This window comes from Pseudorca crassidens, chromosome 8, assembly GCF_039906515.1.
Source record: "Pseudorca crassidens isolate mPseCra1 chromosome 8, mPseCra1.hap1, whole genome shotgun sequence".
NCBI lineage: Eukaryota > Metazoa > Chordata > Mammalia > Artiodactyla > Delphinidae > Pseudorca > Pseudorca crassidens.
The window spans coordinates 17843227-17869476 of NC_090303.1; the positions used below are offsets into that span (position 1 = coordinate 17843227).

Sequence of the window (26250 nt, forward strand, 5' to 3'; positions counted from 1 at the left end):
AAAAGAAAAGATAATCTTGCTGGGTAGAGTATCCTAGGTAGAAGGCTTTTCCCTTTCAGGACTTTGAGTATATCATGCCACTGTCTTCTCGCTTGCAAAGTTTTTGCAGAGAAATCAGCTGACAGCCTTATGGGGGGGTTCCCTTGTAAAGGACTCTTTTTCTCTTGCTGTCTTTAGAATCCTCTTTATTTTTTACTTTTGCCATTTTAATTATGATACAGCTTGTTGTGAGTCTGTTTTGACTCATCTTGTTTGGGACCCTCTGCACTTCCTGTACCTGGATATCTGTTTCCTTCTTTAGTGTTGGGATGTTTCCAGCCATAATTTCTTTAAATACATTTTTGATCCTCCCTTCTTCTTCTGGAACCCCTATTATGCATAGCTTGGCATTTATGTCATCCCATAGATCTCACACATTGCTTTCTTTTTTTTTTTCCATTTGTGTTTCTGTCTGCTATTCTGACTGGGTGATTTCCATTATTCTATCTTACAGTTAGATCACTTATTTATTTGTTTATTTGTTTGTTTTGTCCGCACCATGTAGCTTGTAGGATCTTACTTCCCCAACCAGGGATTGAACCCCAAGGGCCATGGCAGTGAAAGTGCTGTGTCCTAACCACTGGACCACCAGGGAATTCCCCACTTATGCTCTTTTATGTCATTTATTTGGCTGTTCATTACTTCTAGATTGCTTTTTATCTTGGAAATTGAATTATCTATCTTTGATTGTTTCATCTTTGTAGTTTCTAGTTCCTTGTTACAGTGATCTGCGTTTCCGTCGATAATCTTTCTTAATTCAGTTAGCATTTTTATTACCACCTTTTTGAACTCATGGTCTGGTAGACTGGTGAGCTCTGTTTTATTATCTGTTTTTTCAGGGTATATCTCTTACTCTTTTAATTGGGAGTAGTTCCTTTGCCTTTTCATTTTAACTTTCTGTCTCAGTGAATTTAGGAGAAACAGTTATCTATCATGGTCTTGAAGAGGTGTTTTTATGAGGGAGCTTTCTGTGTAGACGTGTATGTCCAGTGTCTTTGGTGCGAGGGCTAGTTTTGATAGAGACACCAGTCATGTCCTTCCTCAAGGTGTGCTGGTTGTTATCACCTTGATAGGGAAGGGGTGTGGTTGATGTTAGGGGATCTAAAACCTGTGAAGTGGGATGTCCCCTCTGCTTTGTGGCTCTCACCATCCTGTCAGATGCAGGATCTGCTTCCCAGTTGTTGGAGTAGAAGCTCTGAGAATCAGGCTGGATCATGTTCCTTTCCCCTTTAGTGCCTGTCCTGCTCCAAAGGAGCAAGTGAAGCAAGTAAAGCCCCTTCACTCACGGAGAGTCTGAGTACCACCTGTGTAGGTGTCTGTGGCTCTGTTCACATGCAGCTCACGTTTGCATCCCTTCCCCTGTTGTATTCGTCCCAGATCTAGTTCAGGTCTTTGGTGTGGAGTGGGCAGGGCTGGAGAGTTCTCTAGGCTGGGACTGGGGTTTCAGGCGTTGTGACTGCAGGCATTGAGGTGGCCGTGCTGCTGCCAGAGATCTAGATTGCCTCGGTGGCTGTCTTCTCCCAAGACCTATCTGCCCCAGATCCCGTGCTAAGCTGCAATGTGGAGTGTGGTGGGGACTGGAGCATTCACTCTGGTGGGAGATGAACCATGGCACGTTTGCAGCCCCACCTGAGCATGCATTGACCGTAGCCGCCACCCGCCCCACCTGGATCACATCCCAGGCCCTCTGACCCGGCCCCACCACCTGTCTGTGCGTAGCTAGACGAGGACCCGGTTGGCTGAGATCTTGTACCAAGCTGTGGTGTGGTAGGGCTGAGGTGTTTGCCTCGTCCGGATTAGAGAGTGTGGCAAGGCAGCAGCCTCCAGTGCAAGGCTCTCTCTGTCCTGACTCGTGGCAAGCCATCATGTGCGTGCTCCTTGTGAGTAGAGTCTAGGCATCTCCAGCCCTTCATCTGTCCCAGGGACCTCCCAGCAGCCAAGAGGGGTTGTCCTCCTCTGTGCAGGACCTTGGGACTCTGATTCCCAGATTGTGGCCTGTCCTGCTTGCTCCCCAGGGTGGGTGAGTGCCTGTGTGGACCTTTTCTTCCTCTCAGATCCCTCTCACGGGTGGGAGTCTCAGCCCTATGCCTTTTTCTGTCCTACCCAGTTACGTGGAGATCTTTCTTGCAGCTTCGGTGGTATAGGAGTTCTTTTGCCAGTTTCCACTTAGTTGTCTGTGAGAATTGTTCCACCTGTATAGTATTTTTGCTATGTTTTTGTAGGGGTCGTGATGAGCTACACGTCCTCCTATTCCACCATTTTGATAATAATCCAGCTTTATATATCTTTTTCTGTCTTTTCCCTTTTAACTTATTTGTGTCTTCATGTTTTTCATGAGTTTTTTAATAGGCTATCTATAGTCCTTTTTTTAATCCAGTTTTATAATCTCTGCATCATATTTAGGATGTTTAGGCAGTTTAGATTTCATTGCATTATTGATGTGATTATATTTAATGCTACCATCTTGCTATTCCATTTGTATCATCTTTTCATTGCTTCTCATTTTCTCTTCTGCTTTCTTTTGGAGTGTTTTTGATGACTACGGTTTACCTCATTTGTTGGCTTATTAGCTATAAAGCTGTTTGTGTTATGTTTATTTGTTACTTTAAGTTTTTATAATAAACATATTTAAATTATCAAAGTTTATCTTCCATGTATTCTAAGAGGAAACTCCTCTTGGTCATGATGTATTATTATTTTTATATATTACTAGATCCTATTTGCTAAAATTTGGTGAGGATTTTTGCATCTGTGCTTTTAAGGGAGATGGTTCTGTAGTTTTGTTTGTTTGCTAATATCTTTGTTTTTTTAGTAGGTAATCAGATTTGCTAATATTTTGAGGATTTCTGTGTCTATACTCTTGAGAGAGAATGTTTGCAGCTTTTTTTTTTGATCTAGTTTTGAGAAGTGTTCCTTCTTCCATTGTGTAGTATTGGATTGTTTCTTTTTTCCATGATAGTGAGACCATCTGGGTTTGTAGATTTCTAATTCAGAATGTTTTGAATTACAAATTCAGTTTCTTTAATAGTTATATTTTCAGGTCATCTTGTATGAGTTCTGATAATTTCTTCTAAGTTGTAGAGCTATTCAAAGTATTCCATTATACTTCTAATGCTGTGAGTTCTGTAGTGGTATCATGTTTTTCACTCCTGTAATTGGTAATTTGTCTTCTATGCTTTTTCTTTCTTGGTCTTTCTGGGGGTTTATTAATTTTATTGATACTTGTAAAGAGTCTACTTTTGGTTTGATTGGTTTTCTGTTATTTTTGTTTTCAATTTCATTGATTTTCTGATATCTTTTTTAGTCCCTTTCTTCAGCTTGTTTTGGGTTTATTTTGCTTTTTTTCTATTTTCTTGAGGCAATAGCTTGCATTATTGAGACCTTTTTTTTCCCTAATAACACATCTTTTTCTAAGAATGCATCTAGTGTTATTAAATTTCTTCCAACTCCCGCCTTGGTTGAATCCCACAGATTTCGATGTTGTTTTTTCATCTTCGTTCAGTTCAATATTTCTAAAAAAATTTCCTTTGAGATCTTTTGTGATCCACTGATTATCTGGAAATGTGTTGTTTAATTTTGAAATGTTTAGAAAATTTATAGGTATTTTTCTATTGCTGATTCTTAGTTTGATTCTATTATGATCAATTGAATTGTATGATTTCATTTCTTTTAAATGTAAGTTGTTTGTTTTGTGACCTAGGACATCCTCTGTCTTGGTTAATGTTCCGTGTGTAGTTGAACAGAATGTATATTCTGTTCTTGTTGGGTGGAGTGCTCTGTTGATGTCAACTAGTTTCCCTTGTTTTATGGTGGTCATTTTTTCTATTCCTTGTTGATTTTATCTAGTGCTTCTCAGTTGTTGAGGGAGGGGTATTGACTCCTGGTTAGATAATGTTTGGAAGGTAGGCACTAAATATAGCATCTGAATTATCTTCCTGGAGGGGAAAAAGGTTGGTTTTATATAAATCCATGTTTTAAAATTATAATGTCATAGCAACAGCACCATGGTTAGAAAGTCAAGGGAAGGGGGAAAAAAACACAAAACCCAACTGTGCCCAAAGGAAAGATAGAAAATACACTGTCTTCTTCTTTTTTTCTGTATTTATCTATGGCCCTGGGCAATTTTTTTGTGCTTGCTGGAAAAAAGAGTAAGACTTAGGAAAGGAAAACTAATCCCCTTTTTTAATAGTAAGGTTTTTCCCCACCCTAAAGTGAGAGCCAGAAAAAAAAATAAGGCTTTTGATGCTAAATTTTCACAAAGCTTTGAAGAACAAGCTCAGCCCTGAGACTTTGGACTTGAAGTATAAAGATTTCACACAAAGGAGTTTACTTAAGCCTGAGGCTTATTTTATGCATAGTTTAAGCAGTAGTATCAACTAAGGATTGGTTAGAAAAGTACAAATTTTACCTTTATGTTTTTTGGGTTTTTTTTTTTTTTTTGTGATACTGAACTCCTAAAGATTATGTTTTTCAAGGCCCTTTTCCCTTCCTCCCTCCACTAAAAAAAAAGGGGGGGTTAGTAACTAATACCCCATTTATGAAAATAAGAAACTACTTACATGCGTTTGGTGGTTTACAAAACGTTCTTCATACATATTATCTCATTTGATCCATACAACCCTGTGTGATTTGTAACACAGGTTTTTTATTGTTTACTTATGGAATCTCAAAAAGGTTAAGTGATTTTTCTCAGGTCATAGAATTGAGTAGAATAAAGTTCAGGTATTCTCATTCCTAACTCAGCCTTCTTTCTGTGATATTCTGCCTTTGAAAGGATATACCTGTTTTCTTGAATAGAATTGACTTTAAGTAAATGCTATTTTTATTGATGTTGTAAGTGCTCCAGTAATCATGTACTATTATTTTACGTAAGGATAAATTTCAAAGATTATCAGAAAGCTTTAATAGATTTTCAGACATTGACTTAATCCTGAATTTTCTCTTACATGAACTTGTTTTTTTAATGTTCGTTTGATTAGTTACCCACTGATAACTATAAATTCTTTATATGTTTTTAATGGTAATACCTTTAAGTGTTTAATTTACTTCAAATTACTTTTATTCTTTTTCTGATTTTATTTTTTCATTAGAAGACGTTAGAAAATGTATATATTAGTAGTTGTGAAATTTGTCTTATAGTTTGTTTGGTTAAGGAATTATTTTCCCCTGTAGTGGGAATAAGTATTTTATATTGTTTAAATTTTTTTTCTATGATTGGTTTTATATATTGTGAGATGCTTTTTAAAAATAATTTTTCCTATTTGTTTAGTTATATTTTGGTTATTATATATTAAAACCTTACCCCTTTTAAACCCGTTATTTTGTTCTCGATTCTCTATGTCATTTTTACTTTTGTGCAAATACCACATTACTTTTTAAAAAGTTTGCTTTATAATTTCATTATGTTTTTATTTATTTTATACATTATTGAAAGCACTGCAATTTTACAGAAACATTTTTCTTGAAGATATTTTTTCCTATAGGCTGTTTTCTCATCAGATTCAAGATATCTACTTGAATATGATTAAAGTATGTCAAATATAAACAAACATTTTACACCTAGAATAAGAAAATGAAAATCAGTATGTATATGTAGTTGTCATTATTGAAGTTTTCTTGGGGTTTTTGACTTTTACTTTTTCTGTAACTTTATGTGTTTTCTAAGGTTTCTTTAGTGAAACAGTTTTTTTTTTTTTTTTTTTTTTAATGAGCTGGGAGGGGAATATTTAAAATAACCCTATCTTAGACTTAGCCATTTGTTACAAATAACAAATAAGTATTCTGTGATGATGATGGTGTTGTTTTTATGATGATGGTGATGATGATACCTTCAGTAACTGGACACTTAGATCTCGTTGATTGGGTGAATTAATTTTATCAATATTGTAACCCTGTGGCATCCATGTTGTTTGGTGATGTTTTGTGGTGGTGGTTTGTTTTGTCTTCATTTACATTTGTTATTGAGCTCAGTATTGTCTAGGAACTGTGTTTTTATAAAACATATGATAAGGTGGCAAGGAAGATTGATGTTGCAGAACAAGTTAAAATGTAGTCGTTGTGATAAGCCCTGATCTTACAATATTATTTATTTTGATTTAAGGTAAACTTTTTGTTGAATGGATTCTACAATGACAGCTTTGCTCTCCAGATTATTATTCATCAGTTTGCCAGATAACCCTTTATAAATCACAGACTTACATTTTGCTGTTTGCTTTTGTAAAAGACAGGCTTTAGTCTGAAGTTTCTAAATAATCAGGGCTGTGTAGAAAAATCAGATGTGGAGCTTTTAGATAACATAATTGTATGAATGTATTCTGGAAATGGCCTTAGGAAGTAATGTATAAATAAATAACTAAAAATGAACAAACCAACAGACTGGGAAAATACTCATAGCAAATATGATAGGTAAACAGTGAATATTATCGTATAATTAATATAAAGTGATATAAAAATGATAGGGAGTAAAAATGATGTAGAGATTATCAAAAGGAGATACAGATAGTAAAAGTTATTCAGCCTCATCATTTAAAAATTCATGTCAGACCCTCAATAAGAACATACTTCTAGCAGTGTATAAAATATTCAATACAGGAATAACATCCAGTGCTATCCATGGTTAAGTAACTCCCATAGATTATTAGGAAAATGTTTAAAGTAGTATAGTCATTTTGAAAAGTAGTTTGATAATTTGTATCAATAAGCTTAAAATTGTTACTTTGATCTGGTAATTCTGCTTTGTTTCCCAAGGAAATAATTATAGGTATTTAAAATTCTTATATGTATTTATGATAAATATTCCATTTAGGCAGATGGTTAAGTAATTTTTGTTCATTTATTTGATGAAATACTGTCAAAAACATATTTATAAGTACTATCATAGTATGGGTGAATGCTTATAACATTGTTAATAAAGAAGACATTGTAAATAAGTATAATTACAGATAAAAACATAAACAAAATAACTCGTGGGTAGTTTAAAAAGTAGGGTAAGAATTTAAAGGAATATAGTAGATACAAACAAGATTTTGAGTATTTTAGGAATATCTGAAGGTTGCTTGAGATTTCTCTGAGGCGCTTATCTGCATTGTGCTCTTTGCAAAGTCAGTGTGTAGGAGGGAGTCACTTTCTTCAGTGTAGCCAGCTGCCCAGTCCCTGTATGTCAATTTTTGCTTTTTCTGCTCTTTCTCACATAAATATCTAGGGGGAGGATATATGCTGTTTTGGAACTACTTGAGAATTTGAAGATTCACAAATTTGTGAGACATATTCACATGTATTCCAATAATCCACTTGGCAGTTGTTGCCTCTGTGTTGTGGGTTATATAATTTCCCTTCTTTGAAGTATTTTTCTGATTTTCAAAAATGAGCATGATATATATATTTTTTATTTTTTGCGGTACGCAGGCCTCTCACTGTTGTGGCCTCTCCCGTTGCGGAGCACAGGCTCCGGACGCGCAGGTTCAGCGGCCATGGCTCACGGGCCCAGCCGCTCCGCGGCATGTGGGATCTTCCCGGACCGGGGCGCGAACCCGTGTCCCCTGCATTGGCAGGCGGACTCTCAACCACTGTACCACCAGGGAAGCTCGAGCATGATATTTTCAAAAGGAAAAGAAAAGCCTTTATTCAGTTACCAGTTAATAATCCTAGCATGAAACTCTTTTTCATTAGACAGTGTATGCTGTTTTTCCTACAGTGGCTCATATGCCATTAATCCCATCTAGCGTTTGTACTTCTTATCTCTAGAAGTTCGATTTGTGCCTTACTTTATTACCCATGTCTTTACTAACATGTTTAGTCTTTTCTGTTTTGAACACGTGAAATACAGTTATAACTCTTGTAATGTCCTTGTTTATAATACTATAATCTGTGCCATTGGTTCATACTTATTTAATATTTAATGGAAAAATATAAAAATGCAGAAACATTTTTAACATGTGTAAACTACAAATACTACCTACCAAGTTTAAGTTTTAGAATATTATAAGCGTGTGGTATCACCTATCTCTATAACTTTTCTAAAGGTTGTTATTGTTTATATGTGTCCCTAAATAATATATTGTTTAATTATACATGTCTTAATATAAATTACCTCTTGCTGTGTGTATTCTTCTGAAACTTGTTCTTCCTTAACATTGTTATTGAGAGACGTCATTATTGATGTGTATACTTGTCATTGTTTGTTTTTACTCTTCTGTAGTAGTATTTTGAAGGAATATATTTTTATCTGTTCTCCAGTTGATGGTCATTTCAGTTATATACAGCTTTGTTTTGTTTTTTACAGTGCTTTTATGAACATTCTTGTATACGTCTTCCAATATACAAATATGAGAATTTCTCTGAGTTATGTGCCTAGGAGTGGCATATTTTGGTCATAGGGATATTCATATGAAATCTTATTAGATTATCCAAATTGATTTCCAAAGTGTTTTCTTCTCATTTACAATGTTTCTCTTTATATATATATATATACACACACACACACACACACACCATATACATAACATACACATATACATACATATATTTATATGTATGTATGTATGTATTTACTGTTACAATTAACATTGTAGAAAATATCTTTCCAAATATATTCACTTTTTTCTTCTTTTTAAATATTACTTATTTTAGAAAGAGAATCATTGATTTAGAGGATACAAATTTTTTATTAGTTAGCCACCTTATTTTAATTTTTATATTATTATTTTGACTTCCCATGTACTCTTTAATTTGGTTTTATTTGTTATGAAAGTATGCATGTATAACATATTCAAGTAGTTATCCAAAGTTTATTCTTAAAAATAGCAAGTCCCTGCCCTTTTTTCTGCCCCGTTTACTTTTCCGTAGAGGCCACCATTTTCACCATTTTTGCTGATTCTTTTGATATTTAGCTCCATAGCTCTAAATCACCTGCCTGTATTTCCAATTCGTAATTTTTAACTTCTTTGGCTTCCCACTTTGAAGCATGAAGATTTAGTCTCCTTCATTTTTTCCAACTTCCAACACCATCCCAACTTCACACCTGTACTCTTCCCTCATCTCTTTTATCCCCAATAAATAATGTAGTGCTAACATTATTGTGAAAAGTAAATGCATAGCTGAGTCACTTAGCACACTATAATTACTCTTCTTTTTGTTTTTTTTTCTAAATAGAGGAGGATGCTAGTAAAGGAAGAGGCAGTGAGGAATTTGAAATCTTAAGGGGAATTTGTATCACAAAGGAGGATTTGTGGAAGGAGGTAACATTAGTCAACAGGAAGCAGTAGATTCCATGAATGGGAGAGGAATATGATGAGAACGTTTATTCTGGTAGCCATGTGTAGTAACAACTAGAACATTGAAAGCCTATGAAAATGATTGGCATGTAATTTTTAAATTTAATTAAATTAATTAATTTATTTTATTTTTAATAAGTGTATTTATTTATTTTTGGCTGCGTTGGGTCTTCGTTGCTGCCCACGGGCTTTTCTCTAGTAGCGGCGAGCCGGGGCTACTCTTCGTTGCGGTGCACGGGCTTCTGATTGCGGTGGCTTCTCTTGTTGCGGAGCACGGGCTCTAGGCGTGCGGGCTTCAGTAGCTGTGGCTTGTGGGCTCTAGAGTGCGGGCTCAGTAGTTGTGGCGCACGGGCTTAGTTGCTCCACGGCATGTGGGATCTTCCCGGACCAGGGCTCGAACCCATGTCCGCTGCATTGGCAGGCGATTCTCAACCACTGCACCACCAGGGAAGCCCATGTATTTTAGTTATAAATAATTTTTATGCCATTGAGGTTTAGTTTGAAGACTAAAGGGGAAAAAAAGGGCAATCCTAGGAAATAATGCAGTAATCAATCACTGAGATCAAGTGACTGCTTGGGGCAAAGTGTAAGAAGTTTATTCTAAACTTTTAGTGATTTGAGACCAGGACAGTGAAAGTGGGGGAAATCAGAATGTATTTTTTAGTATCTTAAATTTCAAAATGGAGTACATTTGACCAAAAAAAAAAAAAAAAAAAATTTGTTTATCTTACCCATCCTCTTGAAAAATTGTTTTAATTTTTAAATTTAATTGTATTAAACATTTTATTGGAGTATAGTTGATTTACAGTGGTTCAGGTGTACAGCATAGTGATTCAGTTATACACATACATATATATTCTTTTTCAGTTTCTTTTCCATTATAGGTTATTACAAGATATTGAATGTAGTTTCCTGCACTATACGGTAGCATCTTTTTATCTATTTTATATACAGTAGTGTGTATCTGTTAATCCCAAATTCCTAATTTATCCCCCCACTTTTCCCTTTGGTAACCATAAGTTTGTTTTCTATGTCTGTGAGTCTATTTTTGTTTTGGAAGTAAGTTCATTTGTATCTTTTTTTTAGATTCCACATATAAGTGATACCATGTGATATTTGTCTTTCTCTGTGTGACTTACTTCACTTAGTATGATAATCTCTAGGTCCATCCATGTTACTGCAAATGGCATTATTTCTTTTTTATGGCTGAAATTGTTTATATATACCACATCTTCTTTATCCATTCATCTGTTGACGGACGTTTAGGTTGCTTCCATGTCTTGGCTATTGTAAATAGTGCTTCTCTGAACATTGGGGTGCATCTATCTTTTTGAATTAGAGTTTTTTCTGGATATGTGCCCGGAGTAGAATTGCTGGGTCATATAGTGAGTCTGTTTTTAGCTTTTTAAGTAATATCCATACGGTTCTTCATAGTGGCTGCACCAGTTTACATTCCCACCAACAGTGTAGGAGGGTTCCCTTTTGTCCACACCGTCTCCAGCCTTTAATATTTGTAGACTTTTTGATGATAGCTATTCTGACTAGTGTGAGGTGATACCTCATTGTGTTGCTGATTTGCATTTCTTTAATAATTAGTGGTGTTGAACATCTTTTCATGTGCCTGTTGGCCATGTGTATGTCTTCAGAGAAATGTCAGTTTAGGTCTTGATCATTACCACAACTTAGGTTAAACATAATTTTCTCAAAATTTTCTGAAAAGTAAAATTTAAAAATCAGATTAAAAAGATTTTCTCTGGATTATAATCCACCCTACATTTACATGATAGATTGGTGTATAAAGTACTTTGGTATTCATGAATTTATTTTGATTCTGATGATAAGAGTTATGTAGGGTGTGAATTATAAATTATTGTCATTTTACAGATGAAAAAAATTGAGACTCAGGGTATATCACATGATTATGATCACCTAGTGAGTAAATTATGAGGCTGAATGTAAACTCAAATGATTTAAAGGCATTTTCAGTACTCTTCCCACTGTAGAAAGCTGTAAGTCCCTTTAGATAGACACATTTAAAAATGCTTATGGTTGAAGGACAGTTGGCAATAACCACTATTAGATGCCCTTTACATTGTTTCCTTCTGTCCTCTAGTGTAGAACTAACTATACTGTGTGCAATCAGCAGATATTTGAGTGCTAAGTGGTTAGTTAGCATTGTACTGGATGCTTTAATGTAGTTTCACCTAGGCAGTGCGTTGTGACCCAGCTGAAGAAAAATATGACAATATGTAAGTGCTAGGGATATATTTTAAGACTTAAAATTTAAAAATTCTAATTAGAGAATATAGTGAAAAACACACTTGATATTCTGTTGAGTAACTGGAAAACAGTCATCTTCTATCTAAATCATTTTTGTTTTTTAGAAACAATTTTTCTTGTTAAAATAGAAAATACGTTTTTTAGAACTGTGTCTAAGATGGATAATGAAACCTTGACCTTCATTTGTAGCATTTTAGTTATCTCAGATATGTCTAAGATTAAGCCATTAAATACATTTCTCAAAATCTAAATGTGCAGAGACAACTGTTGTTAACTTCTTGGTGGATACCTTTTCACACTTCTTGCTCTGTGTATATAATTCTCTAAGTAGAATATGTATAATTCTATGAATAGAGTTATAATTCTGTAAACTAAATTCTATAATTCTACTTATAGAAAATAAAGTTTATAGAATTATATAGTATATAATCATATTTTATATGTAATTATATAAATGGAGTTAAGTTCTTTGTGTAATTTTTTTCATTCAGTCATATCATGAAAATCCTTCAATGGAAGTAAGTAAATTAGGTCTATTGTGTGATCATGTAAAGTGGTAGCGTGCTAAAGTTTTTTCATAATTAACTTATCATTGTCCAAGTGGTGGACATTTGTTTCAAAAGTTTTTTTATTATAGAATAATTTTTAAAACTGTCCTGCAACTTGAGAAATTTCTAAGATCATCAGGATCTTTATTTATATTAAATTTGGCACATTTTTTTGGTAACTTGTTGACATTACTTTGAATTTATAATAATCATAATTCTACTCTTGCTTTACCAACTCTGTAATGTTTGGAACTTTTTGCTCCAGAGTAAAGTTACTTATTAAGTAGAAAATGTTTGGGTAACAATGTTTTTTAAAATACAGATTTTGAAAGGGAATAGTGTTCAACAGCAATTCTATAATATTTCAAAGAAGTTAGACATGATGTTTTGATACCTTGATATTTATTCAATATTGAAATATTTAAATGTGTGTATTTTTTTAAATAGATTATCTTTCTCAAGGAATAGATCTTGCTGGAATAGAAGTAATAGAAAATGATCTACTTTTTGTTGCGAGAGCTCGACTTGAAGTGGAAAATCAAGCTAAGCGCCTCCTGGAGCAGGGTGTGGAGACTCAGGTAATACAAATAATGTCACTTTTTTAATGTGAAAAATGTGTCATAATACAGATGAACATTTGATTTTGTGTTGAAAAAAGTAATGTATATCCTTATTTTATCACTGAAGAACTATGTCTACAATTTGAATTGGAGAGTAGGGCATAAAATAAGTACAAGGAAAATTTTTTAAATATATATTTACTTAATTCTACTGAAAATGGATTCTAAGATTTCTAATGTAAAATGTATATAATATGAAATATATTTTAATATAATGTGTATATGTAGATAGATAGTTAACAGATGTTGCGTAGGCTTCCTTTGTCCAAGTCACTGGTACTCATTTAAGCTTTTCAGCAACCCAGTAAGGATGGTATTACTGCTATTTCCATTTTACAAATGGGGAAACTGAGAGCTTAAATAATTGGTCGAAGATCACACATCCAATAAATGATGTAGTCTGGCAAACATTAAGTACTCTAACCCCAGAACCTTGCACCCTGAATAATCACTGTGCCAGAATTTTTTTTTTAGAAATTGACTCGAGATTTCTCCTAAGATATCATTTTCCTGATGCTTAATTTTCTGAATTACAAGAAACCTAGAGGTGTTGATGTAGTAGAATCAACAAATTAGATATAAATCTCAGTTTTTCTACATTTGTATTGCACCCAGATATTTTCTCCATTTGTACTGGACCCAAATACCATTATTAGTATCCATTTTAAAATTCATATTCTTTAAACCAGGAATTTCATTTTGTGCATTTGTATTGGACAAAAACAGTTTTATAAATATTCAGTTCTTTAAGTAGTCTCTGAATCAGGAAGGTATTTATTTGACTTCCAGTTCTTAACTGTTGTAATTAAAAATAACTGAATGTCAGTTACTGTTTTGAATGAATTTTTAAAGTTGATTATCATATATATAATGAAAAGTGAACAAATTATAGACATACACGTAGAATGAAATATCGCAGTGTGAACACACCTGTGAAATTAAAACCCAGGTCAAGAAATAGGACGTTACCAGCATTCCTGGAGTCTCTTCACTCCCTCTCACAATCACTCCTCTCTCTTTCTTTCCCAAAGGTAGCTTTTATTCTAATGCTAGAGTTTAGTTTTATCTGCTGCCAATCATGTTTTAACTCGCAGTCTCACTGTGAAGATAAAATGCTTATACTGTTTAAAAATAAGATACTTGTCTACATCAAATAATAGAGGAAATTTTATTCTCAAAGAAATATTTAAGGAATTCCAAGTCAATTTTGAATTAACATGAATATTTCTATAGAAAATGGCTTTAGCCCAGCTCATTTAGTTGCAGGAAAGGAAACAAGTAACATTTCAGAAAGTGCAGCATCACAAGATTTTTGTATTTGTCTAATGTTCCTATTATCACTACATTAGAGATTTAAAACTTTATAAATACTGTTTAGTATTTTTTTACCTGTGAAGTTTTTATTGCTATGTATGTATGTATATGTATGCATATATCTTTAATTTATGCAATTCTTAATAATTTACTGTATTTTAGAGTCATGGAAATGAAAACTAATAATGGCAGAAAGGAGACAATATCACAGTTTGTAGAACTAAAATACTATTTTTAATAGAGATGGGGGATTTTAACACAAAGAAGTGGTTACTTTTAAAGGCTTATTTTTTATTGTATTCTCATATATTTAAAGTGGGAAAATATTTTCTAGGATAGTTGTGCCTAAGCAAACTTATTTTAGGTATGTTGCTATTTTGTGTACATTTTTTTAATATAAATTTATTTATTTTATTTTATTTGGCTGTGTTGGGTCTTCGCTGCTGCGCGCAGGCTTTCTCTAGTGCGGCGAGTGGGGGCTGCTCTTCGTTGTGGTGTGCGGGCTTCTCATTGCAGTGGCTTCTCTTTTTGCGGAGCACGGGCTCTCGGTGCGCGGGTTTCAGTAGTTGTGGCACGCGTGCTCAGTAGTTGTGGCGCACAGGCTTAGGTGCTCCGCGGCAGGTGGGATCTTCCCAGATCAGGGATGGAACTTGTGTCCCCTGCATTGGCAGGCAGATTCTTAACCACTGCGCCACCAGGGAAGTCCCATGTGTACATTTTAATAGTTGTCAAATATGACTTTGCTTCAGTTTTTAACTCATAGTGAAATTAAACTGTTAAACTTTTAAGGAACGAATATTCCCTAAATATTGATAGTGTTGTTATATTTTCAGACTCTAAAGTTAGTCAAAAGATTATTTAAGTTGGTGACTGTTGTTGTTTAGCCAGTGGCCTGTATGTAATCTATGAAATTGTTAGAAAGGTAAAGAAGAAAAAAATCTAAAATATTGTGTGTCTACATGGGTAAGTGTGAAATGGTCTGCGTAGAACCAGGGAGCTTTAATTTTGTTGTATGTTTCAGGCTGGTTTAGAGTAAAGTAGATTCTGCTCAGTGGATGGGAATATTGTCTCTGTAAGGCTGCATATATTATCATAGTTTGTTGACATTAGCCATTAATATTTTCCAATTCCTTAGTCTCGTTAAATTCCATAGGTATAACGTAACCTTCTGAGTATAATTTGGCTTCCTCCATAATTTTCCAAAAGGGAGATTTGCCAACATTAACATTCTGGTTCACTTCACAATTTTAACAATATTTATCATGTGTAAATTGATATTCGTGTTTATAACATCATTTATTTCTGAATTTAGTCATGTGTGTCTGTCTCCCTCAGACCTGGGTACTCTGCGTTATTTTCACAAAGTCAGGTTTCTGTCTTTGCAGAGCTGAGGAGATTAAACCCTTATCAGTAATGATGTCCCTGAGATAATGTTCTTGGGAAGCAGGATGTTTTAGTGGAAAGAGCCTGTGTTTTGGAGCCTCTTTCCTTTTCCTCTTAGAAAGCAACAAGTCAGAGGTGTCATCCAGCTGTGTCAGCAGGCAGTTTGGGAATTAAGGATGAAACTAACCTTTACTGAATGCCTCCTCTCTGCCAGGATTTTGTGTTAGTCACTTTACATTTGTTATCTCAGTCACAGTGACAAATATGTGAGGAAGATATAATTATCCACTTTTTATAGTTAAGGAAACAAAGGCCTGGAAAGGTTAAGAAATTAGCTGTAGATTACTCAGCTAGCAAGCAGTAGAGTCATGGTCTGGAGTGCTTGCTACCCCCCTTTCTTCAATAGAACCAAGCAGTTTATTCTAATTTTGTTAAATAATTACATTTTAAATCATTTGACAATTTGTGAAGCAATTTATATTGAGAAAGGAATTTTTAAAGTGTTAAAATTTCTTTGGGAAGCTTCCATGTGATGACTAATCTTAACCAGTTCCTCAAAATTTTTATGTTTCTCTGGCCATCTTTCTTTTTTCCATTCTCTGAAATGACTGTTTTAGACTCTCCACTTTCCACTAACCTTACCCTCTCACCCCACATACCAACTAAGGCGGATGCCCTTAATTTCTGCTTCACAGAGGTGCCTCTCACATCACCTGTACGCTGGATCCCGTTTTCTTATCTTGTTTATATTTCTGTCTCTCATATCTTCATCCTGTGTCTTTTACTTTGTTTCTTCTCATCAACATGTAAATATACACCTTTTATGCCACTCTCCCCTGTGTTCTCTATTTCTCAGTCTCACAAGCTTTCTTTTAGTTTTTCACATGCCCATTTTCCTTCCTCCTTTAGGGCTTTCATGTTCTTTTTATGCCTGGAATACTCTTTCCACTTCCCATTAAAACAGATGCTGCAGCTTATATCTATTTGCTTCTCGAAATATATTCTCCCATTTATAAGAAATAATTGAAATAGTTAAATATATTGTTAATATTTATTATATATATAGACTAAAACAGTAGCATTTTAATTTTGAAGTAATATTGCATTCATGAAATATTACACAGTTTCATAGTTTATAGGCTCATAACCTGAATAGAGATGTTCAGTACACAAGGAACTTTTGAAAAATTAACATGTCCTTACTTGAATTTAGTAATCAACTTCTGACATTAATTTGGTTTCTCAAAAATATTAGTGATCTTCTTTTACTGAGTATATAGTTGGGACCGTCATTTTCAATATCAATTAATTGTAAAACTTAAATTTACTAAAAGAAAATGAGTGTAATTTCTTTTTGTAGCATTCTTTTTCCAAAACCAAAAATTTTTAAATAAATGCAGATAACTTGTTTTTGATCATTACTGTTTTTTCCCTAGTTAATTGCTTAAATGTGCTGTATTCATTTGTAGGTTTTAATAGCTTTTGTAGCCTTACAAAGTCTCCACTACAGTTTTACAAAATTTATGTCTTGGAAGACATAAACTAAATAATTATTTAGATACTAAGGAACTGTTTTTTCTTCTTACAGTAGAAAATTATAAGTAAACTTCTGACTTCACAAAGCCTTATTAAGTTTATATGGAAAAGGTTTGTAGTGATACCACTGCTACTTTCTTTACACAATGTTTGGAAGGATTGATGACCCAGAGTTCATCTTCTGGTGAAGCATACCATTATCATCACATTAGAAAAACATTCGTCAATTCGACAGGCAGTGTTTGTCCCAAACATTGGGACCATCTGCAGCTCTTCCTTGATTCCTATTTCTCTTTTTTGCTGATCCTGAGAATCTTTCATTGAAAGAAGCCAGACAAAGAAAGAGAGAACCTTACAGTATTTTCAAGATCACAACAGACTCCATTACCTCAAGCTGTAACTAGCTTTCAAAAATAGGTGACAGAGATTTTGATCTGGATGAGTTCCTGCATCACCATAGATACCAGGCCCCCACAGTGAAATGATTACATTTTAATTAGAAAGATGGCTTTAACTTGTGAATTATAAGCTTTTCCAATAAACAAGTGCTGGGCTTTCTGGAGGTTCCAGGATGGAGGAAGATGATGTGCTTATATGTCTTTAAAAGTCAAGGAAGAGGGTCTTTCAGCTCTGTGCTGGACTGTAATTTCCCCTTTTGTAATTGTTGTCAGTACTGGGAGGCAAACATCCACGAACCTGCCTTTTCCCTAAGTCAGAAAGCCTCCTCTGTCAGGTCCACACAGAGTACAGGTGCTTATCAGTTGTCAGCTAAAAGTACCATGATAGCATGATCTAGACAGAGTCTCTCTAAGATGACAAAGTAGAATTGAAGTTCACTAAATAAATGTCTACATAGCATACAGGAAGTGATTATGATGTTATGAACCCTTTTTACTTTTGTAGTTAAAAATTCTGAATTGTTTTTAGCACAGAGAGGGTACCAATTCAAATGTGTTGTGTTGAAGATTTATGGAAGTTAAGCATTTTCTCAAACTTCAAAAGGGACTTCCTGGCTAAGTTGACTCTGTTGATTAGTTATGGTAGAGTTCAGCATGCAGCAAGTCTTTTGTGATCCTTTTCTTCTCTGTGTGCCCAACAAACACCAATAGTAGACTCAATATCAGTTGATTTGTCAAGCTGAATATCTGCTTTAAGAGGTCTAGCTTTCCTATTGTTAGCTGCTAGTTTTCCTGGCTGGTCTCATGAATTCTACAATAGATCTCATCATTTGAATCTACAGAAACTCCTTTTGTATATTTGTTCCCAGTGTTTTTGCATTTACTAAATATAAAGTTCCAGTAATTTTTCAACTCTTGTACGAAGCATTTTTCCTGACACGCAATAAATACTTTCAGGGGATGGGTGAGATGGGTGAAGGGGGCCAAAAGATACAAACTTCTAGTTATAAAATAAATAAGTCATGAGGATATAATGTACAGCATGGCAACTATAGTTAATAGTACTGTGTTGTATGTTTGAAAGTTGCTAAGAGAATAGATCTTAAATGTGCTCACCACAAGAAAAAACATTTTTGTAGCAATGTGTGGTGAAAGATGTTAACTAGACTTATTGTGGTAGTCATTTTAAAATATATACAAATATCAAATCATTATGTTATATACCTGAAACTAATATAATGTTGTATGTAAATTATACCTCAATTAAAAAATATGTAAAGGGTGATTATAGTAAGAGCTCTTCAAGTTCCACAGATCTAAAGGTTTCATGTGTTGTCTTTATTTTACCAGCCTCAGTGGATAATTTGCCACCTGCCCCTCATCTGTTTGCTCTTATCACTGTTAGCTTTCCTTAGATTTTAAACTGATCATCTAAATGTTTTCCCTAAAGCTTAATTAGTCTTGTTTAGCATGTGCTTACTATTTTTTTAATATTTTTTTGAGTGGGAATTAATTTGAACTGTTATTTAACATTCTAAATCAAGGATTGGCAAAAGTACAGTCTGTGGACTGTTTCTGTATGGCTCAAGTACTAATTGTTTTTACATTTTTATATGGTTGGGGGAAAAAAATCGAAAGAGCAGTATACAGCAGAGACCATATGTATACTATGTGGCCGCCAAAGCCTAAAATATTTGCTATCTTGCCCTTTAAGGACATTAAATGTGTGCTTTAAATGGTTGTATTTTCTTCATGGTGGGCGCTTTACCATTTTCCTTCCTTCCATCTTTTCTTCCTCCCAGCACCATCTCCTCTTTTGCAATATTTTAATTATCATATGGTGTTTCTCTGTGTTTTTGTTTTATGCCAAATGTAAAGTGGTAATATTTTTCTTGTTTCTATATTATACAGTCATGTTATTTTCTTTCCTCTTTTTAAAATTAATTTATTTTATTTTTGGCTATGTTGGGTCTTCGTTGCTGCGCGCAGGCTTTCTCTACTTGTGGCAAGCGGGGGCTACTCTTCGTTGCAGTGCACGGGCTTCTCATTACGGTGGCTTCTCTTGTTGCAGAGCATGGGCTCTAGGCACGTGGGCTTCAGTAGTTGTGGCACACGGGCTTAGTAGTTGTGGCTCGTGGGCTCAGTAGTTGTGGCTTGTGGGCTCAGTAGTTGTGGCTCGCGGGCTCTAGAGCGTGGCTTAGTAGTTGTGGCACATGGGCTTAGTTGCTCCACGGCATGTGAGATCTTCCCGGACTAGGGCTCAAACCCGCGTCCCCTGCATTGGCAGGCGGATTCTTAACCACTGTGCCACCAGAGAAGCCCCAGTCATGTTATTTTCTTTTTCTTTGACATAGTCTCTTTCATGAACAATCCACAGTAACATTGGTTGCTTCGTTATTTTATTGCTATCTTGCAGTGTAGATTCACATCTAATTAACTGTCTGCTTTCAGCCTTAAGGTCTTTTGGTGTTATTGCTTTCCATAGTTTTTCAGGTCACTGAACTGTGAAAAATTTTTTCATCAACTGACTGAATTTCCATTGTATGTCATATAGAATTCTGTCACTACTCTTTGGTTAAAATTTGGTAATCACTCTTTAATCTATGTGTAAGTTGTTTTCCGTTTCTCAGAAATTCAGAACTTTTGTACTTGGTTAACTCTATTTTATTTTACTCAATTTAGATAATCTTATGTTGGCTTTTTATTAGAGTAGTAAATACTAAAATTTTTATTTTGTAGTTTGGAAAAAAATGAAGAACCAGGCAACCACTTTGCATCACTATGGATTAATTTGCATTGTCCATACTTTTATATAATTGGAGTCATACAGTGTGTTCTTTCTTGTGTGTGGCTCTATCCATTCAACATAGTTATTTTGAGATTGATTCATGTTCTGTATATTGGTAGTTTGGTCATATTTTTTTTGGTAGTTAGCATTACATTATATTGAAGTACATTTATCTATTCACTTGTTGACAGGCATTTGGGTTATTTCCAGTTTAGGGATACTGCAGACAAAGCTGCTATGAGCAGATACATGGCTTTGTCTCAGCATGTTTCCTTTTTCTTGAATAAATACCTAAGGCAAAGAATGGTTGGGTTTTTGCAAAGAATAATATGTTTACTTTTTATAGAGTCTGCTAGTTCCAAAGTGGTTCTGTCATTTCACATTCCCATATCAGTAGATTAGAATTTTTGTTCCTCTAGATCCTCACCAAAATTTGATGTTGTCAGTCTTTTAAATTTTAGCCGTTTTAATGGGGATATAGTAGATTCTCAGTGTAGTTTTAATTTGCCTTTTCTTGATTGCTTATGTGACCAACTTTTCAAATGCCTAATAGTGAAAGGTCTTTGCCTAACATTTAAAGACTTTATTGTCTTCTTATTGATTTGTAAGAATTCTTAATGTATTCTGGGTACCAGTCTTTTGTTATTAGTGTGAATTGTAAATATTTCCTCCCATCCTATGGCTTGCCTTTTTTTCTTTTAGCATTGCTATTGAGGTGTAATTTACATTTGTGCATTTAAGCATATAGTTTGATGAGTTTACTAAATTTATACATTTGTGCAACCATCTCACAACCCAGATTTTTTTTTAACTGCTATCACCACAAAACATTTCCCTCCTTCCTGTTTGCAGTCAGTTCTTCCTCCCACCCCCAAACCCAGGCAATCACTGATTTGCTTTCTGTCTATAGAGTTGCTGTTTTCTAAAAGTGTCATATAAATGGAACCGTGCAGTAGGTAATCTTACATATTTAGCTTCTTTCATTTAGCACAGTATTTTATTTAGGTTCATCTGTGTTGTTGCAAGTACAGATAGTCCTTTTTACTGCTGAGTAATGTTCCAGCCTATGGATCTACTCACTTTGTTTATGTCTTGATAGGTTGATGGACATTCAGTTGGTTACAGTTTTTGGCTATTAGGAATAATGCTGCCTTGTTTTCCCCCTTGAAATTGTCTTTTATTTTTATATTTTGGATCGTTTCTTGTTTCTTTTTAAAAATTTTTTAAAAATTGAAGTATAGTTGATTTATAATATATTGGTTTCAGGCATGCAACACAGTGATTCAATATTTTTATAGATTATACTCTATTTAAATGTATTGCAAAATAATGGCTATATTTCCCTGTTCTGTACAATGTATCTTTGTTGCTGTTTCTTGTTTCTTGATCAGTCCTGCTAGGCTTTTATTAACTTTATTAATTTTTTTCAAAAGACATCATCTTTTACGAAGAGCAAAATTTTTTAGTTTTGCTAAAGGCCGGTTTATCCATGTTTTCATATGCATGTTATATAAGAAATTTTTGCCTACCCTAAAGTTGGAAAGATTTCCTCCTATGTTTTCCTTTAGAAGTTTATAATTTTATGTTTTAAGTTTAATTTTTATGTACAGTGTAAGGTTCATTTTTTCCTCATAGACATATTCAGTTGTTCGAGCACCTTTTGTTGAAAAAGATTATTTTTTTCCTTCACTGAATTACTTCATTGTGAATTTGCATATATTTTGGCACCTTGAGAATAATTAATTCTCTGTCAGTTTTTCTCCTAATGGTTTTAATGTCTGTTGATGATTTTTGCCTAAATCTTTTTATTTTTTTCAACAGAGATTGTGAAAAAGTCATTTTCTATTTTTCTTATTAGTTTATATTTGCTAGCCGTGATTCTTATGTTAAGAAGAATTTTCACTCATTAATTAAGGATATTTGGTTACCCTGAACTGCAGTTCCTTTTTAAAATGATGGATAAATGTTTAAATTTTGCATTTTTTATTACCAATTTACAGAGTAATGAGTTTATATAAGTCACTACCCAAGGTAGCAAATGAGGCATACTTTTGTTCTCCTTTGTTTTTCTTTTTTAAAGTATTGTTATAGATTCATGTTTCCGTTCTTTTATTTTTAGAATTTTTTTTTTTTTTGGATGTGGACCATTTTTAAAGTCTTTACTGAATTTGTTACAATATTGCTTTTGTTTTATGTTTTGGTTTTTTGGCTGCGAGGCATGTGGGATCTTAGCTCCCCCACCAGGGATCGAACCCACACCCCCTGCATTGGAAGGCAAAGTCTTAATCATTGGACCACCAGGGAAGTCCCTCATGTATTTTTTTTTTTTTTTTTGCAGTACATAGGCCTCTCACTGTTGTGGCCTCTCCCGTTGCGGAGCACGGGCGCCAGACGCGCAGGCTCAGTGGCCATGGCTCACGGGCCTAGCTGCTCCGCGGCATGTGGGATCTTCCCAGACCGGGGCACGAACCTGTGTCCCTTGCATCGGCAGGCGGACTCTCAACCACTGCGCCACCAGGGAAACCCGCTCATGTATTTTTATATATTGTGTTTTAATCAGTTTGGTGCTGGATGCGACTGCTAGTGCTATAACAACAAGCTAGACCAACAGTGGCTTAAATAGATAGGGATTTGTCTGGATGTGGGTGGTGCTAATATTGTTTCAGCCTACTTCACAAGCATGCAGGTCTTTCTTTCCATTCTGCCTTCCTTAGTGTCCCCTTGCTTGTCACGTCATGGTCACAAGATAGCTGTCACACTGCAGACATTAATCCATGTTCACGGAGTGGAGATGGGGCAGTGCCAGCTGCCAGCCAAAAGGCAGCATTACAAAATCCTTTTTCAATATTGCTCCAGTGGACCTATCCTTATGTCTCATTGACCAGATATGGGTCTCATGGTAACCCCAACTGTCAGGAGGACTATGAAAGCAAGTATCTGGAAAGAGGAACAGAACTGTAAACATTGGCTTAAGCTACTCAAGAACTATTGCCTGTTGCAGTGCACACTGCCACCCCTGGAGAAAATTAGGATTTTAGTAATAAGAAAGAAGGAGGGAATGAATTTTAGGGAATACCTAATAATGCCTGCCATAAATATCTTTGGTAAAGCACAGAATGACTAGAATTATTATATTGCTTTATTTAAAAGTAAGCTATGGGCTTCCCTGGTGGCGTAATGGTTGAGAGTCCGCCTGCCGAGGCAGGGGATGCGGGTTCGTGCCCCAGTCCAGGGGGATCCCACATGCCACGGAGTGGCTGGGCCCGTGAGCCATGGCCGCTGAGCCTGCGCGTCCGGAACCTGTGCTCCGTAACGGGAGAGGCCACAACAGTGAGAGGCCTGCGTACCGCAAAAAAAAAAAAAAAGTAAGCCACATATATACATTTAAGTTAAAAATTTATATTGACAGAGTGAGATTTGGGTGCTTGAAACATTCATGTCTCATGATTACTTTTATTTTCCTATAAAATTCATTTTATTATTAAACACATTTTTAGTGTCCTTGAAATATTATCTGCTATTACCTTATAGGATGGGCATATTATTCTAAGTATTGGCATCATTTAAAAACTTTTACTTAATGCCAAACTGTAGATTCATATAGACTATGCTCTCCAGGTTCATTTTATAAAGAATTTGGAAGTTAAAAGAACCTTTTTCTGTATATTGATCATCTCTTTACCTTCTCCATTTTTTAGGCTCTTTGTGTTATTACTTCTTTTTTTTGTAGAACCTTCCTCTTCCAATACATGTTCACTTTCATTCTTTTGTCTCCTTCTTTTTCTTTTTCCTCTCATTTTCCCCGTGCCTTTTTATAGCTCTTCTTTTTTTCTGCTGCTTTTCAAAAAGGGCTAGAATAAAGGTGATTTTTGGTTGATAAGATCATACTGCGCTATTAAATGTTCTTCTTAGTTTCTTAATTTCATTTGGGTTTTGCACTGTTGACTGCTGATTGTTAACAGGTTCTGATATAATCTTATTAGGTTAGCTGAGAAGTACATATCAAGCATTAGTGGGCTCCATGCTATTGAATCAGAAAAGCCACTGGTAAGCTCTGGATCACAACCGAGGTAGCTAATATAATTCTTGCCTTTAAATTACGTTATTTAATGCGATTCTCTCTTCCTTCAGTACTTGTAATCTCCCATGGGGCTCCATTAAGCCTTCAGTGTTTTAGACATGTCATAGATTCAAAAAAAGTGTCCCGTGTATGTATCATGTTAGGGCACACAGTTACTATAAACTGCCTTAAATATTTTGGCCTATGATATACTTGTTATGTATAAGATGTTGTGAATTTATTAACACTATTCTGGAGAAATAAAATATTTGGATCTTAGAATTCCTCAGTTATTGTGCATGATTAAGGTGCTATGCTTTTTTTTTTTTTTTTTTGCCGTATGCGGGCCTCTCACTGTTGTGGCCTCTCCCGTTTTGGAGCACAGGCTCCAGACGCGCAGGCTCAGCGGCCATGGCTCACGGGCCTAGCCGCTCCGTGGCATGTGGGATCTTCCCGGACCGGGGCACGAACCCGTGTTCCCTGCATGGGCAGGTGGACTCTCAACCACTGCGCCACCAGGGAAGCCCAAGGTGCTATGTTTTTTATTGTCTTAAATTTACCTGAAAGCTAGCCTAATTTTATTAAATACGTAGTCTTCGGAGGTAGTGGTTTAAAGAATTATCTTCTTTGTGTTAAAAATTCTTAGATCTGTATCCTTTCTGTGCTATAAAAAAATAAAATAATAAGCTTTTATTTTTCCCCCCCAGCAGTAAGGATTGTCTATATAGTGGAAGTTACCTGTTCTTTGAATTTTTGCTTGAACTGACTTTGCATTTTTCTCACTATAACCTCTATGTTTTTCGGGAAGCCGGGTTGGGGACTTGTAGATCATTTCCATCTCCATCTCCCTCCCCACCTTTCTCCATCACTCCCCCCTTTTAATGTGATTTTGGGGGTACTTATTTTTTGTCTTATTTTAATTGAGTATGAAATGGATTATTAATCAAACCTTGAAGAAATACTGTAGTCCTGAAACCTCCGAATAACCAAAATAGCAGAATAGCAGCAGGAAATTTTATCTTCTTTTATTTGTCCTTTTCCTTCCCTTGGCTCATTGTATTCTTTTATATATGAAACCTAAAGAGAAAGAATTTAACTGCTAAAGAATTAGTTCATTAGGGGAAAATGTAAAATGTGATCATTAGTCTTTGTGATACAAGGATTATTTGATCCTTGCAGAGTGGCATCCTGGTCTTGAACATTTATGTGATTTTTGCATTTTGTTTCTAATTAAATCAAATTCTGTCACCTTTTCCATTTCTAATTTCAATTATATGAAGCTTTTAAAATCCTATCAGACTTTTGATTTAATACTGTATTTATGCTCACAGAGGTCATCTCTTATTAACTGTAGCTTAGTTAACGTGAGAACATTGCTTGCTATTTTATGGCACAATATTTACAGCAGTCTTGCTATCTCTCTGTTCCTTTAGCTGAGTGCCAGCTGTTGCTTTGGTTACAGTGTTCCTGTTTTTGTTTTTTTTTTTTTGCGGTACGCGGGCCTCTCACTGTTGTGGCCTCTCCCGTTGCGGAGCACAGGCTCCAGACACGCAGGCTCAGCGGCCATGGCTCACGGGCCCAGCCGCTCCGCGGCTTGTGGCATCTTCCCGGACCGGGGCATGAACCCGCATCCCCTGCATCAGCAGGCGGACTCTCAACCACTGTGCCACCAGGGAAGCCCAGTGTTCCTGTTTTGGCAAGCTTTTTAGGGATCCTAAACAACTGTGCCTCTTTTCTCACTGTACTCTTGTGCGGTTTTATTTTCCTCCCGTGTATGCTACAGAGTTGTTGAAAAAGAAAGAAAAAAATGACATCATCCATATTTGTTTCCAAAGCAAAAGAAATAATTTTAGTTTAAAAAGCAAATGGTTGTGCCATCTCCCGAAATGTTTTTGAAGACGTAGAAATCTGTCTTGATCTACTTATGAAGTAGATCTACTCTATTACCTGGTCTTTCATCTCATTTTATATTACAGTTTCTGAAGTTGGGAAATTTCATATATGGTTAAGTG

The 26250-nt window shown here is 35.2% G+C and overlaps 1 protein-coding gene across 1 annotated transcript in view; it reads left to right on the forward strand.

Moving 5' to 3' along the window:
• Window positions 1–26250, forward strand: part of COG5 (component of oligomeric golgi complex 5) — a 283180-nt gene that overhangs the window by 118759 nt on the left and 138171 nt on the right. Inside the window, exon 7 of the mRNA XM_067745932.1 lies at window positions 12587–12717. Within this exon, the coding sequence (XP_067602033.1) occupies window positions 12587–12717 (131 nt within the window). The remainder of the gene's footprint in view (window positions 1–12586; window positions 12718–26250) is intronic.